At 45.1% G+C, this 20,314-nt stretch overlaps 2 protein-coding genes across 2 annotated transcripts in view; both read right to left on the bottom strand.

Moving 5' to 3' along the window:
- The window catches only part of LOC124035735 (PH domain leucine-rich repeat-containing protein phosphatase 2-like), a 58,801-nt gene that overhangs the window by 12,755 nt on the left and 25,732 nt on the right, over positions 1-20,314 (bottom strand). The window contains exons 6-14 of the mRNA XM_046349351.1: positions 17,829-17,983; positions 13,358-13,504; positions 12,556-12,786; positions 7,160-7,362; positions 6,977-7,037; positions 5,659-5,754; positions 4,787-4,942; positions 2,088-2,288; positions 1,716-1,878 (exon numbers count right to left, since the gene is read on the bottom strand). Of these exons, the coding sequence (XP_046205307.1) occupies positions 1,716-1,878; positions 2,088-2,288; positions 4,787-4,942; positions 5,659-5,754; positions 6,977-7,037; positions 7,160-7,362; positions 12,556-12,786; positions 13,358-13,504; positions 17,829-17,983 (1,413 nt within the window). The remainder of the gene's footprint in view (positions 1-1,715; positions 1,879-2,087; positions 2,289-4,786; positions 4,943-5,658; positions 5,755-6,976; positions 7,038-7,159; positions 7,363-12,555; positions 12,787-13,357; positions 13,505-17,828; positions 17,984-20,314) is intronic.
- On the bottom strand, positions 15,714-17,492 carry LOC124035737 (general transcription factor II-I repeat domain-containing protein 2-like). Its single transcript, XM_046349357.1, has one exon. The coding sequence runs from the start codon at positions 17,490-17,492 to the stop codon at positions 15,714-15,716; it is 1,779 nt and encodes a 592-aa protein (XP_046205313.1).

Here is a 20,314-nt window from a genome sequence, read left to right as displayed (position 1 = left end):
AGACATATCAGTGTGGATGACGGATCACCACCTCAAGCTGAACCTCGGCAAGACGGAGCTGCTCTTCCTCCCGGGGAAGGACTGCCCGTTCCATGATCTCGCCATCACGGTTGACAACTCCATTGTGTCCTCCTCCCAAAGCGCTAAGAACCTTGGCGTGATCCTGGACAACACCCTGTCGTTCTCAACCAACATCAAGGCGGTGGCCCGTTCCTGTAGGTTCATGCTCTACAACATCCGCAGAGTACGACCCTGCCTCACACAGGAAGCGGCGCAGGTCCTAATCCAGGCACTTGTCATCTCCCGTCTGGATTACTGCAACTCGCTGTTGGCTGGGCTCCCTGCCTGTGCCATTAAACCCCTTCAACTCATCCAGAACGCCGCAGCCCGTCTGGTGTTCAACCTTCCCAAGTTCTCTCACGTCACCCCGCTCCTCCGTTCTCTCCACTGGCTTCCAGTTGAAGCTCACATCTGCTACAAGACCATGGTGCTTGCCTACGGAGCTGTGAGGGGAACGGCACCTCAGTACCTCCAGGCTCTGATCAGGCCCTACACCCAAACAAGGGCACTGCGTTCATCCACCTCTGGCCTGCTCGCCTCCCTACCACTGAGGAAGTACAGCTCCCGCTCAGCCCAGTCAAAACTGTTCGCTGCTCTGGCCCCCCCAATGGTGGAACAAACTCCCTCACGACGCCAGGACAGCGGAGTCAATCACCACCTTCCGGAGACACCTGAAACCCCACCTCTTTAAGGAATACCTAGGATAGGATAAGTAATCCCTCTCACCCCCCCCCCTTTAAGATTTAGATGCACTATTGTAAAGTGACTGTTCCACTGGATGTCATAAGGTGAATGCACCAATTTGTAAGTCGCTCTGGATAAGAGCGTCTGCTAAATGACTTAAATGTAAATGTAAATAATCTAACAGCAACTGTTTGGCACAACACCAGTAAACATTCACCTGTTTTGAGTTTATTTTTCACATCTTCCACATGTATTTTGCTGTCATGTGTTACTGTATTCGAAATTTGTTATAACCAATTTATTGATGTGATTATGATAGGTTATAGGTCAGGCCCTATTGGTCACGTGCATGTGATGAATACATGTTCCAAGTAAAGAGAGCAAAGCTTGAGGGAATAGGGAATGTTATCTTAAACAAATGACGTATTTCAGTAACATAACTTCAGTCAGAAACAGGTAATGGCTGAAATGACGTTGCTGCTTCAGCACGGACAGCGGCAATAAACACTTGCTGTGGTGACTTTTCGCTGCAGCAGGGAGGAGAGAGAGACAACGTGCACCAGTCACACAGGCACTCGCTATCACTTTTTTTTTTTTTTTTTGTGGTCCTTCAGCTTTTCATGGCGCTTGTAACGCCAGGGTTTTTTCCGGGACCACCCACAATGCACACATGACCCATCTAAATGGCATATATTATTATTTATTATTATTTATTATTACTTTTCATTTTTTTAACACAATGTGCCCATCGGGCTCTTTCTTGAGTCATCTTAATTATTTAATCAAACAGTGGCTTAAAGCATCAGACAAGCTCAGTGTATATGGTTGATTTTTATTAGGGTGTGTCTGCCTATATATGGAAAAATATTTCAACCGATCGATTGGTCGAAAGAACAGGACGACTCTCGGTCAACCAAGATTTTGTTTAGTCGGGGACAGCCCTAATATAAACAGATATGAGTGAAACTGACCTTGATCTCTGGCAGGTTGAGGATCTCGGGGAACACACTGATGTGGTTGGAGTGTGCTATGAGGGTGTGTAGCCTCTTACAGCTGGATACAGTGGAGGGGATGGTCTTCAGCTTGTTGCCACTCAGATTCAGCTCCTCCAGCAGCTCTAGTTTACTCAGTTTACTGCACACACAGAGCAGTATAGAGATGTCTCCACCACAGAACAATGGCTCATATCAGATCTAAAGAATAGCTACAGTATATTAGGAGCAATAGAAAACATTTTATGTCTAGAGACGCAATCTCTAAAGTAGTGTAGAATACGTCCACTGATTGGAGGCATTTCATAGGTACAGTAGGAAGGCAGAATAACTGGGTGTGGAGCTGGTTACCTGGCAGGGAAAGAAAGCAACTGGTTGTAGGCTATGTGCAGGACTCTGAGGTTCTGGTGTCCCACAAGCAGAGCAGCGCAGTTCTCATTCAGTTTGTTCCCCGTCAGGTACAGTTCCTGGAGGGTGCTGAGACTCTCCTCTGAATGGCTGCTGGGGGGAATTGTCTCCAGGGCATTAGCTGACACGTTCAGGTACTTTAGGCTAGGAGGAGGAGCAGAGAGCGTTGTATGTAAATAGGAAAGAACCCAGGATTAATTGCCAGTGATATACAGTTGAAGTCGGAAGTTTACATACACCTTAGCCAAATACAATACAAATCACCATTCCTGACATTTATTCCAAGTACAAATTCCTTGTCTTAGGTCAGTTAGGATCACCACTTTATTTTAAGAATGGTGAAATGTCAGAATAATAGTAGAGAATGATTTATTTCAGCTTGTATTTCTTTCATCACATTCCCAGTGGGTCAGAAGTTACATACACTCAATAAGCATTTGGTAGCATTGGGTCAAACGTTTCAGGTAGCCTTCCACAATAAGTTGGGTGAATTTTTGCCCATTCCTCTTGACAGAGCTGGTGTAACTGAGTCAGGTTTGTAGGCCTCCTTGCTCGCACACGCTTTTTCAGTTCTGCCCACAAATTTTCTATAGGATTGAGGTCAAGGCTTTGTGATGGCCACTCCAATAATATTGACTTTGCTATCCTTAAGCCATTTTGCCACAACTTTGGAAGTCTGCTTGAGGTCATTGTCCATTTGGAAGACCCATTTGCGACCAAGCATTAACTTCTTGACATGTTGCTTCAATATATCCACATAATTTTCCTTCCTCATGCGGCCATCTATTTTGTGAAGTACACCAGTCCCTCCTGCAGCAAAGCACCCCCACTACATGATGCTGCCACCCCTGTGCTTCACGGTTGAGATGGTGTTCGCCGGCTTGCAAGCCTCACCCTTTTTCCTCCTAACATAACGATGGTCATTATGGCCAAACAGTGCTATTTTTGTTTCGTCAGACCAGAGGACATTTCTCCAAAATGTACAATCTTGGTCCCTATGTGCAGTTGCAAACCGTAGTCTGACTTTATGGCGGTTTTGGAACAGTGGCTTCTTCCTTGCTGAGCGGCCTTTCAGGTTATGTCGATAGAGGTCTCGTTTAACTGTGGATATAGATACTTTTGTACCCGTTTCCTCCAGCATCTTCACAAGGTCCTTTGCTGTTGTTCTTGCACTTGTACATTCATCTCCAGGAGACAGAACGCATCTCCTTCCTGAGCGGTATGACGACTGCGTGGTCCCATGGTGTTTATACTTGCGTATTATTGTTTGTAGAGATGAATGTGGTACCTTCAGGCGTTTGGAAATTGTTCCCGAGGATGAACCAGACTTGTGGGCGTCTACAATTCTTTTCTGAAGTCTTGGCTGAGTTCTTTTGATTTTCCCATGTTGTCAAGCAATGAGTTTGAAGGTAGGCCTTGAAATACATCCACAGGTACACCTCCAATTGACTCAAATGATGTCAATTAGCCTATCAGAAGCTTCTAAAGCCATGACATCATTTTATGGAATTTTACAAGCCATTTAAAGGCACAGTCAACTTAGTGTGTGTAATCTTCTGACCCACTGGAATTGTGATATAGTGAATTATAAGTTAAATAATCTGTCTGTAAACAATTGTTGGAAAAATTACTTGTGTCATGTACAAAGTAGATGTCCTAACCGACTTGCAAAACTATAGTTTGTTAACAAGACATTTGTGGAGTGGTTGAAAAACAAGTTTTAATGACTCCAACCTAAGTGTATGTAAACTTCTGACTTCAACTGTAAGTGATGTAAATGTGTAATATCAAGTCAGCATTAGATGATATAGACAGTGTAAAATGTAGGACTTCCTCTTAAAACTGTTATGACCTGAGAGTTAAATGCTCTTGTTACCAAAACTCTGGCCATACATTTCCTTTAACAAAACAGATTCAGATAAAGGATGACAGGGAGAAAATCCATAAGAATACATCTTCTAGTGGTGGCTATTTTAAAACACTGAGAAACAAATGTTGTTGACCAATGAGGCACTTTACAGCAGTCACACTGGCGCTCGATGTCTCAGCATGGGAGACAGAGTAGAGTAGGCCAGGCCTAATGGGTGATTTATCAGACAGTAAACAGTAGAGCGTCAGGCAGCTGCTGGGGGGGGGGGGGGGCTCACGTTACAGTCCATCTCTCTGACTGGTCCACTGAGCCATACCCTCCAGAGCCTGGCATAAGAAGCCCAGTGGACCCAGTCAGTCCACCTCTACTGGAGCAGCTAAATAGGGCCACCACATGTCTATGTGAAGTAAGACATCTCTTACAGACTGCCAACCAAATTAAGCTAGATACATCATCCCCATTAAATATTTATATTGTATTTCTACTGCATGATATAAGGAGGATGTACTGTAGAGCAGTGTTTCATTTCAATATGCCCGATCCTGTTTTGTCCTTTAATTGGCTGTTGTGGTTGAATAGAGGCTCCGGGGTTAGAGCAGCAGCAGTAGCGTCACAGGCCCTGGGGGAGACAGAGCATCAGCTGCAACCTCCAAAACACCTGTCAGAAATGGAGGGAGAGGCAGAGAGAGGGAGAGAGAGGACAAGCACCAAAGAGGAGAGAGGGTGGGTGCAAAGAGAGAGAGAAGAGAGAGCGGAAGGTGGATTGACCCACTTTAAGGCCTTGTAGAAGAGGCTCTCTGGGAGCTCGCCTAGCTTGTTGTGCTGGAGGTCGAGTACTTCCAGGGGGATGTGGTCAAGTAGGTCAGGCAGTCTCTGGAGCCTATTGTTCCCAGCCAGCAGCTTCCTCAGACTCAGGCTGCTGAGCAGTCTAGTGGCGAGGGAGATAAAAAAGAAAGAGAGAGAACATCTCCTGCTGTGAATTTGATCATTTGTGAAACTGGGGGAAATCTTGAGGTAAGGTAACTCCACACCCAACAAATCCATCAATGTATTTTTCAACTTGGCAGCCTAAAGTAACCAACACAGCACAATTTACTCCAGAAAGAATAACACAGATGTCTCATCTGCAGCTATGCCATTGAGCCGAATATTATCTTGTTTGTGAAGGCTTTGGTCGATTCAAATGCAAATATAGTTGTGTTAAAGGGTAACGTTAAATGACGGTTGCTTTGAGCAGAGTGCTCCAGCATCACCATACTGAGATCACAGTCTGCTGACAGAAAGACGACAAGCCGTACGTTGGCTTCACACAGGCAATGAAATCCTCTCATCAGCTGACTGTCAACACATCTGCTGATGTTTTAGGGACAGTTATTTCTGGCCGGACATTGGCTAAATGATGCCCAATGTTAATCAGATTAATATGGTGCTCATTCTTATAATCATTTCAGAATGTTTAAAAGCCAAATCCGGATGATACGAGATGGACATATTAAACATATAGCGCAACATGATGGACAATGTAAGTAACGGCCTTTAATCTACCTTAACAAATATGAATGTTTAGAACATCTTTAGATGAATAACTAGAGTTGGAAGTGAGGAGTTAGAGAAGGATGAACTAGTCCTCGTAGGGAGACTAACCTGGCTGGTAGTTCAGACAGGAAGTTGTGTGTAACGTCCAGCACCTCCACCTTTCTACTGTCACACACCCAGTCTGGAAGGTACTCCAGCAGGTTCCTTTTCAGAGGTCACAGAGGTCACAGTCAACACAGTGGTCAGAGGGGATATACGATTTCTTTTACCTCCAACTGTACATACACGGTGCATTCGGACGTATTCAGACCCCTTGACGTTTTCTACATTGTTACGTTACAGCCTTATTCTAAAATGTATTCAATTGTTTATTTCCCCCTAATCCATTTGCACACAATAACTCATTATGACAAAGCAAAAAACTGTAATATCACATTTACAAGTATTCAGACCTTTTACTCAGTACTTTGCTGAAGCACTTTTGGCAGCAATTACAGCCTCAAGTCTTCTTAGGTTCGACACTACAAGTTTGGCACACCTGTATTTGGGGAGTTTCTCCCATTCTTCTCTGCAGATCCTCTCAACCTCTGTCAGGTTGGATGGGGAGCGTTGCTGCACAACTATTTTCAGGTCTCTCCAGAGATGTTTGATCGGGTTCAAGTATGGGCTCTGGCTGGACCACTCAAGGACATTCAGAGACTGGTCCCGAAGCCACTCCTGCCTTTTCTTGGCTGTGTGCTTAGGGTCGTTGTCCTGTTGGAAGGTGAACCTTCGCCCCAGTCTGAGGTCTCTGGAGCAGGTTTTCATCAAGGATCTCTCTGTACTTTGGATCATTCATCATCCTGACTTGTCTCCCAGTCCCTGCCGCTAAAAAAACACCCTCACAGCAGGATGCTTTACTACAGGTGGACTCCAATCAAGTTGTAGAAACATCTCAAGGATGATCAATGAAAACAGGATGCACCTGAGCTCAATTTTGAGTCTCATAGCAATTGGTCTGAATACTTATAAATGTAAATAAGGTATATCCGTTTTTTATTTTTAATACATTTGCTAACATTTCTAAAAACCCGTTTTCGCTTGGTCATTATGGGGTATTGTGTGTAGATTGACGAGGATTTTTATTTATTTAATCAATTTTAGAATAATGCTGTAATGTAACCAAATGTGGAAAAGTGAAGGGGTCTGGAAACTTCCCGAAAGCACTGTATATGAACTGGAAGCACTGTATATGAACTGGAAGCACTGTATATGAACTGGAAGCACTGTATATGAACTGGAAGCACTGTATATGAAAAAGGTACCAATATACCAAGTTCATGATGAGGAGAAGAATGTTGATGGATTAATTATATTACCATAACAATACCATAACACCTTTTCCTTACTGATTGAGACACTGAAGCCCTGGCCACACAGCACTCACCGTGATAGATCCATCTGTGTCAGCTGGTTGGGTACTGGGTAGATGTTGACTGTGGTCAGGCCTGTGGGTAGAGGAAAAGCAGTGATCAGCAGCCAAGCTAGTGATGGCTATATGCATTATGTAACAGTATCAGTGGTAGAGGGCCTGGAGAGACAGGACCAGGGAGGGAGATGCTCCACTCACGGTTGCTGCTGGCGTGGAGCGTGCGCAGGGTGAAGCCACTCAGCGTTAGCGCCCTCAGCTGGTTTCTCTGACAGTGCAAGGTTTCCAGGCTGCAGATGGAGCTCAGATCCAGGGTGGCCAAGTGGTTGTCCCTCAGGTCCAGCTGGGTCACCTGCTTCACTGCCTCCAGGGCCTCACTCTTCACCCAGCGCAGACCGTTCAGCCTGCTTAGAGTACACAGCATTAACACCCAGGCCTCATACAGTATACAGCATTAACACCCAGGCCTCATACAGTATACAGCATTAACACCCAGGCCTCATACAGTATACAGCATTAACACCCAGGCCTCATACAGTATACAGCATTAACACCCAGGCCTCATAAAGTATACAGCATTAACACCCAGGCCTCATACAGTACACAGCATTAACAACCAGGCCTCATACAGTATACAGCATTAACACCCAGGCTCATCAGTATACAGTACACCCAGGCCTCATACAGTTACAGCATTAACACCCAGGCCTCATACAGTATACAGCATTAACACCCAGGCCTCATACAGTATACAGCATTAACACCCAGGCCTCATACAGTATACAGCATTAACACCCAGGCCTCATACAGTATACAGCATTAACACCCAGGCCTCATACAGTATACAGCATTAACACCCAGGCCTCATACAGTATACAGCATTAACACCCAGGCCTCATACAGTACACAGCATTAACACCCAGGCCTCATACAGTATTAACAGCATTAACACCCAGGCCTCATACAGTACAGCATTAACACCCAGGCCTCATACAGTAGTACAGCATTAACACCCAGGCCTCATACAGTACACAGCATTAACACCCAGGCCTCATACAGTACACACAGTATACAGCATTAACACCCAGGCCTCATACAGTACACAGCATTAACACCCAGGCCTCATACAGCATTAACACCCAGGCCTCATACAGCATTAACACCCAGGCCTCATACAGTACACAGCATTAACACCCAGGCCTCATACAGTACACAGCATTAACACCCAGGCCTCATACAGTATACAGCATTAACACCCAGGCCTCATACAGTATACAGCATTAACACCCAGGCCTCATACAGTATACAGCATTAACACCCAGGCCTCATACAGTACACAGCATTAACACCCAGGCCTCATACAGTACACAGCATTAACACCCAGGCCTCATACTACACAGCATTAACACCCAGGCCTCATACAGTATACAGCATTAACACCCAGGCCTCATACAGTACACAGCATTAACACCCAGGCCTCATACAGTACACAGCATTAACACCCAGGCCTCATACAGTACACAGCATTAACACCCAGGCCTCATACAGTACACAGCATTAACACCCAGGCCTCATACAGTACACAGCATTAACACCCAGGCCTCATACAGTATACAGCATTAACACCCAGGCCTCATACAGTACACAGCATTAACACCCAGGCCTCATACAGTACAGCATTAACACCCAGGCCTCATACAGTATACAGCATTAACACCCAGGCCTCATACAGTACAGCATTAACACCCAGGCCTCATTAACATTAACACCCAGGCCTCATACAGTATACAGCATTAACAGTACACAGCCCAGGCCTCATACAGTACACAGCATTAACACCCAGGCCTCATACAGTACACAGCATTAACACCTCAGGCCATTAACACCCAGGCCTCATACAGTACACAGCATTAACACCCAGGCCTCATACAGTACACAGCATTAACACCCAGGCCTCATACAGTACACAGCATTAACACCCAGGCCTCATACAGTACACAGCATTAACACCCAGGCCTCATACAGTACACAGCATTAACACCCAGGCCTCACACCCAGGCCTCATACAGTACATAGCATTAACACCCAGGCCTCATACAGTACACAGCATTAACACCCAGGCCTCATACAGTATACAGGCCTCATACAGTTAGCATTAACACCCAGGCCTCATACAGTATACAGCATTAACACCCAGGCCTCATACAGTATACAGCATTAACACCCAGGCCTCATACAGTATACAGCATTAACACCCAGGCCTCATACAGTATACACAGCATTAACACCCAGGCCTCATACAGTATACAGCATTAACACCCAGGCCTCATACAGCATTAACACAGCCTCATTAGCATTAACACCCAGGCCTCATTAACACCCAGGCCTCATACAGTATACAGCATTAACACCCAGGCCTCATACAGTATACAGCATTAACACCCAGGCCTCTTACAGTATACAGCATTAACACCCAGGCCTCATACAGTATACAGCATTAACACCCATCATACAGTACAGCATTAACACCCAGGCCTCATACAGTATACAGCATTAACACCCAGGCCTCATACAGTATACAGCATTAACACCCAGGCCTCATACAGTACACAGCATTAACACAGCATTAACACCCAGGCCTCATACAGTATACAGCATTAACACCCAGGCCTCATACAGTATACAGCATTAACACCCAGGCCTCATACAGTACACAGCATTAACACCCAGGCCTCATACAGTATACAGCATTAACACCCAGGCCTCATACAGTACACAGCATTAACACCCAGGCCTCATACAGTATACAGCATTAACACCCAGCATTAACACCCAGGCCTCATACAGTACACAGCATTAACACCCATGCCTCATACAGTACACAGCATTAACACCCAGGCCTCATACAGTACACAGCATTAACGCCCAGGCCTCATACAGTACATAGCATTAACGCCCAGGCCTCATACAGTACATAGCATTAACACCCATGCCTCATACAGTACTTAGCATTAACACCCAGGCCTCATACAGTACATAGCATTAACACCCAGGCCTCATACAGTACATAGCATTAACACCCAGGCCTCATACAGTATACAGCATTAACACCCAGGCCTCATACAGTATACAGCATTAACACCCAGGCCTCATACAGTATACAGCATTAACACCCAGGCCTCATAACACAGGCCTATCAGCATTAACACCCAGGCCTCATACAGTACACAGCATTAACACCCAGGCCTCATACAACAGCATTAACACCCAGGCCTCATACAGTATACAGCATTAACACCCAGGCCCATACATACAGTATACAGCATTAACACCCAGGCCTCTTACAGTATACAGCATTAACACCCAGGCCTCTTACAGTATACAGCATTAACACCCAGGCCTCATACAGTATACAGCATTAACACCCAGGCCTCATACAGTATACAGCATTAACACCCAGGCCTCCACAGCATTAACACCCAGGCCTCATACAGTACACAGCATTAACACCCAGGCCTCATACAGTACACAGCATTAACACCCAGGCCTCATTACAGTATATACAGCATTAACACCCAGGCCTCATACAGTATACAGCATTAACACCCAGGCCTCATACAGTATACAGCATTAACACCCAGGCCTCATACAGTTACAGCATTAACACCCAGGCCTCATACAGTATACAGCATTAACACCCAGGCCTCATACAGTATACAGCATTAACACCCAGGCCTCATACAGTACACAGCATTAACACCCAGGCCTCATACAGTATACAGCATTAACACCCAGGCCTCATACAGTATACAGCATTAACACCCAGGCCTCATACAGTATACAGCATTAACACCCAGGCCTCATACAGTATACAGCATTAACACCCAGGCCTCATACAGTACACAGCATTAACACCCAGGCCTCATACAGTATACAGCATTAACACCCAGGCCTCATACAGTACAGCATTAACACCCAGGCCTCATACAGTATACAGCATTAACACCCAGGCCTCATACAGTATACAGCATTAACACCCAGGCCTCATACAGTATACAGCATTAACACCCAGGCCTCATACAGTACGTAAGGGAAAATGAACCAGGGGCTATGCGTTCACGACGTGGTGTGTTCCAACACGAAGCGCTAGAGTAGTGGAACTGACCGTTCACGGAGTTGCATTTTCCAGAGAACACACACAGCCCCAAGTTGATTATCCCTTTTATACCATAATAATACTATAATTTAACACATTTACCGCTAGAAATGTGTTCATTTAACAATGCCAATAAAGTTTTCAATTTTACTTTGCTTTCAAAAGCAGCTCAAACATAGAACATGAATGAACTATAGCCATTGAATTCTACCCTGCTGATATACCATGCATTATAGGGAAATAATGCACACTCTTAAATGCCCTTCAAGCCAATCAGAAATGAGTATTCAACAATGCCATGGTATAAACAGCATTATAAACTGGGTGGTTTGAGCCTTGAATGCTTATTGGTTTGACAGCGGTGGTATACCACGGGTATGACAAAACGTGTATTTTTACTGCTCTAATTACATTGGTAACCAGTTTATAATAGCAATAAGGCCCCTCGGGTTTGTGGTATACGACCAATATACCACAGCTAAGGGCTGTATCCAACGAGTCGTGCCTAAGAACAGCCCTTAGCCATGGTATATTGGCCATATACCACACCCCCTCAGGCCTTATTGCTTAATTTACACACAGGTCTCATACACATAGAATTAAGATATTAACATCAACATGATGTTAAAGCACTGGCTTCAGACAAACAGAACACTGGGTTACAATGCTGACCGCAGACAGACAAGACAGTATATAGTCAGCAACGAGAAAAAAAGTATTGGTGCTCCTCCTCCAAACCAGAGGCAAGTTCAGGTGAGGAGTGGAGAAGAGCAGTAGTCCATCCTCTTTGCCTGGCTGATGAGTTCCAGACTGGCCCTGTGTGTCTCCTTGATCTGATTTCACTCTGCAGTACCTCTCCCTTTTATGAGCCCAACTGGCCTCCTAATCCTGCAGGCACCCAGCCCCCATAAATCCAACCCATCCCTCCACCCAATAACTCATTTTCAAGGTGAGGCAGAGAAAGAGAGAGGGAGAAAGAGAGAGAGAGAGATAGAGGGAGAGAGAGGGAGAAAGATGGGAGGAGAGAGATGAATAATGACTAAACTTTAAAACAGTGACAGGGAATCAAGGGGGTGATACTGCAGATTTTTAGGGGATCAACCTCACTATCAATGGCTGCATCAGAGCTGGATAGAGAGATGAGAAAGGCATTTTATATGAAAATGGCTGGGTGAGGCATGGTCAGGCATCAGGGTGGGGTGCATTTGGGGGGGATACATTGAACCGCTGCTGCCAACTCTCTGTGAGATTTACTGACAGGGGAGATCTTATTACCATTGTGTATTGATCCTGCATTATGCATGCTGTGACTGATGAGTAGAGTGTATACACTGAGGAATGAGAGAGTGAGAAAGAGAGACAGTGAGGGAGAAATGGGAATAGAAAGAAAGAGACGGAGGGCCCGTACGAGGGCAGAGTACAGACTGGTCTAGTTCCTCACCGCAGGTCGATGTTCTTGAGGTGGCTCATCCTGGCAAGGATCCCCAGCTCCAGGGTCTCCACCCTGTTCCCAGCCATGGCTAACTTGTCCATGCCACTTAGCCTATCCAGCACACCAGGGATGTGGGGGAAGTTGTTGAAGGAAAGCCCCAGGCTGCTGAGCTGAGCTAGGCCGCCAAGCTCCTCAGGAAGGAAGCTCAACTGATTCCCATCCAGAGACAGGGTCTGCAGACTGGGGGACAGAGACAGACATTTACATTTCTTTCATCTCTGTTTTCTGAGGATACACAACTATTTGGCATTCCATAATGAGAGGTGAAAATGTCGGTGTTTGTATATTTGAAATCATTCTATATTAAGCATCATGTGAGCTGAGAGCATGAAAACTGGCCTGATTTTAAAGCTTGATTTAATCTGATTGCATAACAACAAACAGCTGAACTTAATGCATTGGTTCAACACACACACACACACACACACAGACACACACAGACACACACGCAGCTATAACATGCTAGATAATGATTCATTGCTAAGAGGAGCATGTGGGCTCATGTGGCCAGAAAGGGGCTAATGTGGAGAGGCGAGCAGCGGGGCGAGTGGAGTATTCTTCACCCAGCAGCACAACATGTCCAACCCAACATCCAGTACATAGAGGAACTGATACTCATACTGACCACCATGGAATTACACCCTACCTAACACAGCTAGAGTGGGAATGTTAGAATGTTCTCTACGCCAAAATGAAAAGAAGATATCTTTTTGGCGGACTGATACAGGGTATATGTGTGTGACTGTCTTACCTCTGGAGGTTGCCTATCTGTGCAGGGACAGTGTTCATGCCGTTACAGGAGAGGTTGAGCTCTGTCAGGGTGAGGATCTCACAGACAGACTCTGGAAACACTCCCAGGCGGTTATGTGAAAGGTTCAGGCTCTTCAGCTGGGAAAACCTGGGGAGAAGGAGAGGGTTTGAAAAACTGGAGCTGGCTTTTCTGACATGTTCAATGAATGACCAAACGCAACACTTTGCTTGTTGCGACAAGTCTGATTATAAAAAGAGATGTATTTTGTGAGCTCATTGCGTTGGCTCCTGTAGTCTCGTTCATCTTAAACGCTCCATTGGAATTTGTGTCCTTGTTACTACGGGCTGTTCACATTTTAATTTCCTCTTCACAGACCGGTGAGTATCATATCCATATCAAAACCCCATTTCAAACACAAAAAGTACCAATACAAGCATTTCAGTGAATGAAGTGATGCAGAAGTGATGCAGAACGGATGGGGGATGGAGGTGGCCGCTGTGAGTCACACCACATGTTAGAACACATACCCCCCTCCAGCCTCCCTCACTCTCCTAGGCCTGCTCGGAGTCTAAATATACAGATAGAGGGAGTGACAAACACACACAGAGAGAGAGAAAAGGAGAGAGAGAGACAGAGAGTGACAGAGAGAGAGTGACAGAGAGTGACAGAGAGAGAGTGACAGAGAGAGAGTGACAGAGAGAGAGAGAGAGAGAGAGAGACAGAGAGAGTGACAGAGAGAGAGAGAGAGAGACAGAGAGTGACAGAGAGAGTGACAGAGAGAGAGAGAGAGAGAGAGAGAGAGAGAGAGAGAGAGAGAGAGAGAGAGAGAGAGAGAGAGAGAGAGAGAGTGAGAGAGAGAGAGAGAGAGAGAGAGTGAGAGAGAGACAGAGAGAGAGACAGAGAGAGAGACAGAGAGAGAGAGAGAGAGAGAGAGAGAGAGAGAGAGAGAGAGTGAGAGAGAGAGAGAGTGACAGAGAGAGAGAGAGAGAGAGAGAGAGAGAGAGAGAGTGAGAGAGTGACAGAGAGAGTGACAGAGAGAGAGAGAGAGATAGAGAGTGACAGAGAGAGTGAGAGAGAGAGAGAGAGATAGAGATAGAGAGTGACAGAGAGAGTGAGAGTGAGAGAGATGCAGTGATGTGTACATTTTATTCCTCTCAGCTACCCGGCACAGTAGATCCTCTAGAATGTGTTCTTTCCACAGCCCTTCTCACACGTACACCACTTATTCCATCTCGGCCCTTCCTGTAATGCTTGCCTTACAACAGGAAATACTACAGAGGGTAGTAGATCATTAACATTTAATAGCATTATATCTTTTGATAATGCCAGCTTGTTCAAATATGCTTCAGTTGGACCATAGGAGTGGACACTGTTTCTCTCCACAAGATAATATGCAGGCTGAACCACTGTCTCTGATCATCGACCACAAACAAAAGATATATAGTCAGGAAAACGTATCAGCACCGACTAGACCATAAAACAAGATCTGTGATAAACAATGTACGTAGTTGCAGAAAATCATATGACATGCTTACATAATGCATTTGGGTAATACGGTCAGACTGTGTTGTAACACGACCACACATTGCATTGTAACAGGGAGGACAAGTATATCTGTGGACAGATGAAGATTTAGTATTGAGGTAAGTGTGTTACTGGGCAGGTTTTGTTGGGAGATTTGGCAGGATTGGTATTGGGCTGCAGGTTTTGTTTGGCATGTTTGGACTTACTATTAGGTAGGGCAGGGGTGTCAAAGTGAAATGGACGGAGGGCCAAATAAAAAATTTAGCTACAAGCCGAGGGCCGGACTGTTCGAATGTTCATTGAAAATTTTTTAAATGACGCATATAGTCTAGTGAACCAAATTGAACCTACTGAAAACCTAACAAATATATTCCAATATGATCAGATAAATAAAGCAATATTTTCTTATGGCTCTGTCAGTAATCTTTAATTTTCAACAGACACAAAAGACAAATTTCCTTTATATAAAAATCCCCATAACATGAACATTAAATGAAAGAAACCGGTATTCAAGGCACCATCAGTAGCCTATATTTTCTATTTTAGCAAAAGTGGGCTAAATTTACTTCAAAGAAAAAAACAATAATAGCAATTTTCTATCATCCACTCAACTGAAATATTTTTAAAATATAATTGGATTGAAATACAATAAAATAAAGTGCAAAAATCTATTAATCAAAAACAACACTTTGTTTAAGGAGAAGTAACATGCAGTGAAAACAAATATTAAACTTTAACTTTTAAACTTGAACTGAGTAAAAACTCTAAATATGTGATTGCACAGTAATGTTCACTTGTTTGAGGTTGAGGGTGATACTTGGTGGTGTCCCATCTATTCCAAAGGTTCATCAATGTTCGGGGTAAGGCTCTGAGCTGAGGAAATCCTCAGAATTGAGTGGAGGTGTTCAGCAGTAAGTCGACTTCTGTGTGATGTTTTGTTCAAGTTCATCAAAGAAAACAGTTGTTCACACAGGTATGTGCTGCCAAACATAGACAACGTTTGAGCAGCCTGGATGCACAGCAGGGGCATTGTGTCGGGGAGGAAACGGGCGAACTCCGCAGCACCCACTGCCGCATATTTTGCCCTCAGTGCATCATTGCATTGGAGGTCAATCAACTCCATTTGGAGGTTTGGTGGTGAGCTTTCCACGTCAACAGCAAATGGGTTACCGAGCAGTTCCAACCTGCTTTTTTGTGCTTCAAAGTCAGCAAATCGGCGTCGAAAGTCAGCGGCAAGCATACCTATTTTATCAGCCAACTGTGCGCTCGGGAACGCACTGGTAGAGAGCTTCTCTTTCATGGTCTGGCAGCTGGGAAAGTGGCTCAAATTTTCTTTCCGCATCTGCGTCTCCCACAGAGTCAGTTTGGTTTTAAATGCCTTCACTGTACTGTACATATCAGAGATGACACGATCCCGACCCTGCAGCTGCAAGTTCATTGCATTCAGATGACTCGTAATGTCACACAGAAAAGCCATTTCACACAGAAACATTTCGTCTCGGAGTTGTGTTGTGTCTTTCCCTTTGCTGTCCAAGAACAGACAAATCTCCTCACGAAGCTCGAAACATCTTTGAAGCACCTTTCCCTGGCTTAGCCATCGCACCTCTGTGTGATAAGGCAAATCACCATGCTCCGTTTCTAACTCCGTCAGAAATGCCTTGAACTGGCGGTGATTCAAACCTTTGGCTCTGATAAAGTTAACTGTGCGCGTGATGATGCTCATTACATGCTCCATTTTCAAGGCTTTACCGCACAACGCTTCTTGGTGTATGATACAATGATAAGCTGTCAGCTCACCTGTCGCGTTTTCCTCTTGCATCTTTTCCCGTATCTTCTCCACCAGTCCGCTCCTGTGTCCACACATCGCAGGTGCTCCGTCGGTTGTCAAACCCACAAGTTTTTCCCAAGGCAGCTCCATCTCATTTACACATCTTGACACCTCTTCATACAAATCATGCCCCGTAGTTGTGCCATGCATAGGACGTAAAGCCAAAAACTCCTCTGTCACGCTTAGGCTGGAGTCCACTCCGCGGATGAAAATTGACAACTGGGCAATGTCAGAAATGTCGGTGCTCTCATCCACAGCCAAGGAATATGCAATGAAATCTTTTCCCTTTTTCACAAGCTGCTCTTTTAGATTGATGGACAACTGGTCTACTCTCTCGGCAATGGTGTTTCTGCTCAGACTCACATTTAAAAAGAGTTGCCTTTTTTCTGGGCAAACTTCGTCACAAACTTTAATCATGCAGTTTTTGATGAAATCCCCCTCCGTAAATGGCCGGGCTGATTTAGCGATCTCTTCTGCCAAAATAAAACTGGCCTTGACAGCAGCCTGGCCTTGTGATTTGGCTTTTTTGAACAGAGCCTGTCGAGATTTGAGGCCTCGTTTTAATTCCTCTGCCTTTTGTAGCCTTTGTTCCATGTCCATATTCTTGTTGTTGTCCGCGTGTTTCGTTTCATAATGTCGTCTCAGATTATACTCTTTCAGTACCGCCACACTTTCTCCACACAGAAGACACACAGGTTTTCCAGCTACCTCCGTGAACAAATACTCCGACTCCCACCTTGTTTGAAACCCCCGGTTCTCAGTGTCCACCTTCCGTTTTGCCATTTTTGATGGGTATCTGAAAGTTAATTTTACTGTGATGCTGACAACTGCTGTGCCAATAAATATTGAAATGAAGCAGCCTACTGCTCGGTGCGTCACCGTTGCATTGTGGGAAATGTAGTATTGGTGCGTGTAAAAGATCTGCGGGCTGCCGGCTTGCTGCGGTCTGCGGGCCGGTTCTAATAATAAATCAAGATCATCCCAGGGGCCGTAAAAAACCTTCTTGCGGGCCGGATGTGGCCCGCGGGCCTTGACTCTGACATATGTGAGGTAGGGGTTTCCTGAATAAGGTGTGTCAGTGGCTGGGTGCTGCCCCGCCTGGTGAGAGAGTGTATTTACCTGGGGAGGTTGAGCAGTCCTCCGGGGCCCTGCAGGGACATGAAGTTGTGTCGGAGGTTGAGATGGGTGAGGTCCTGGCTGTAGAACAGGTACTCTGGCACCTCCTCCAGACTGTAGCATGACAGATCCACCAGGCTGATGGTCTGAGAAACCACCTGCAAACACAGGACATGTCTGTTTACTGCTCCCAAATTGTTTTTTTGTTGAAGCTTGGTGATAATAGAACAAGGTTTTTCCCAGCATGGTCATCAATCAGGTTTTGACCAGAAACCACCTGCATGGAGCAAATGAGGTTTGCACACACACACACACACACACACACACACACACACACACACACACACACACACACACACACACACACACACACACACACACACACACACACACACACACACACACACACACACACACACACACACACACACACACACACACACACACACACACACACACACACTCATTAAAGAAGGCAACTTTAATTTAAAAAGGTTGAGTCGGTTCAATAATGATAATTTCACAGAAGGGAAGTTGGATTCATACACCGTCTTCAGCATTACAGAATGATTTATGGAGCATTATAAATAAAGTAATACTGATAAGGTCATGTTGTTGAGTCCATAACCAAACAGCATGTTCACACAGCTCTAGTGTTGTGGTCTAGTAGAGTTGGCAGCATGAACTCCACAGAGGTGTGTGGTACTTAATCATGATCCTCACAGTGAGTGCTGTGTATATCCAGGGGTGAAAGTAGATTTAATTTCTTCCCGGAACGGAACCTCCTGTGTGTGAAAGTGCTTTTAAAATTGTTTATAGTCCTAATCGTAGAATTACATATAATCCCTATTCATTTAATAGGAGTTCTGATAGTATTTCAATTAGTCTTTGATGGATATTTTGTGTGGTTGAAAATGGAATACTTTGAGCTTCTATGTCGCTGAAAGAAATTGCACATCTAGGCTACACAACACGGTCCCTAAACACACATTTTAATCATATTTTGCCACTCCTGTACCTGAAACAAATAGGTAACCTAGTGGTATATATATATATATATACATACATACATACACACACACACACACAATTCCAACTATCATTCTGGCATCCATACAAGTGCCCTGTGCACCCGCCATTTGATAAACGCAAAGAGATATCCATTACAAAACACCAAAGTCTTACAACTGGCATTCTGTGATTGTCCTTCATTAAATTTCAGTGCTTTCGTCGAACCAAACGGCAATATTCCACACCTCTTCAAGTCAATACGCAAATCTTTCACATGACTAATGATAAATAGTGTAATAGCCTACATTTTTCTTGGAATCTGTTTGAATTATTATGACAGGCTCATGTTTTACCGGGACGGTGGACCCTTCCTATTTATTTAGTAGACTCAGTAGCCTCGGTTTTTCGGATGACTGCCTTGCCTGGTTCACCAATTACTTTGCAGACAGAGTTCAGTGTGTCAAATCGGAGGGCATGTTGTCCGGTCCTCTGGCAGTCTCTATGGGGTTGCCACAGGGTTCAATTCTCGGGCCGACTCTTTTCTCTGTATATATCAATGATGTTGCTCTTGCTGCGGGCGATTCCCTGATCCACCTCTACGCAGACGACACCATTGTATACACTTTCGGCCCGTCATTGGACACTGTGCTATCTAACCTCCAATCGAGCTTCAATGCCATACAACACTCCTTCCGTGGCCTCCAACTGCTCTTAAACGCTAGTAAAACCAAATGCATGCTTTTCAACCGATCGCTGCCTGCACCCGCATGCCCGACTAGCATCACCACACTGGATGGCTCCGACCTTGAATATGTGGACACCTATAAGTACCTAGGTGTCTGGCTAGACTGCAAACTCTCCTTCCAGACCCATATCAAACATCTCCAATCAAAAATCAAATCAAGAATCGGCTGTCTATTCCGCAACAAAGCCTCCTTCACTCACGCTGCCAAGCTTACCCTAGTAAAACGGACTATCCTACCGATCCTCGACTTCGGCGACGTCATCTACAAAATTGCTTCCAACACTCTACTCAGCAAACTGGATGCAGTTTATCACAGTGCCATCCGTTTTGTCACTAAAGCACCTTATACTACCCACCACTGCGACTTGTATGCTCTAGTCGGCTGGCCCTCGCTACATATTCGTCGCCAGACCCACTGGCTTCAGGTAATCTACAAGGCCATGCTAGGCAAAGCTCCGCCTTATCTCAGCTCACTGGTCACGATGGCAACACCCATCCGTAGCACGCGCTCCAGCAGGTGTATCTCATTGATCATCCCTAAAGCCAACACCTCATTTGGCCGCCTTTCGTTCCAGTACTCTGCTGCCTGTGACTGGAATGAATTGCAAAAATCGCTGAAGTTGGAGACTTTTATCTCCCTCACCAACTTCAAACATCAGCTAGCTGAGCAGCTAACCGATCGCTGCAGCTGTACATAATCTATTGGTAAATAGCCCACCCATTTTCACCTACC

This window comes from Oncorhynchus gorbuscha, linkage group LG05, assembly GCF_021184085.1.
Source record: "Oncorhynchus gorbuscha isolate QuinsamMale2020 ecotype Even-year linkage group LG05, OgorEven_v1.0, whole genome shotgun sequence".
Classification (NCBI taxonomy): domain Eukaryota; kingdom Metazoa; phylum Chordata; class Actinopteri; order Salmoniformes; family Salmonidae; genus Oncorhynchus; species Oncorhynchus gorbuscha.
This window is presented reverse-complemented; position numbering and strand designations above follow the sequence as displayed.

What these genes read in the sequence shown, in the direction of transcription:
- LOC124035737 (XM_046349357.1), bottom strand. Translation starts at nt 17,492, where the DNA reads ATGGCAAAACGGAAGGTGGACACTGAGAACCGGGGGTTTCAAACAAGG.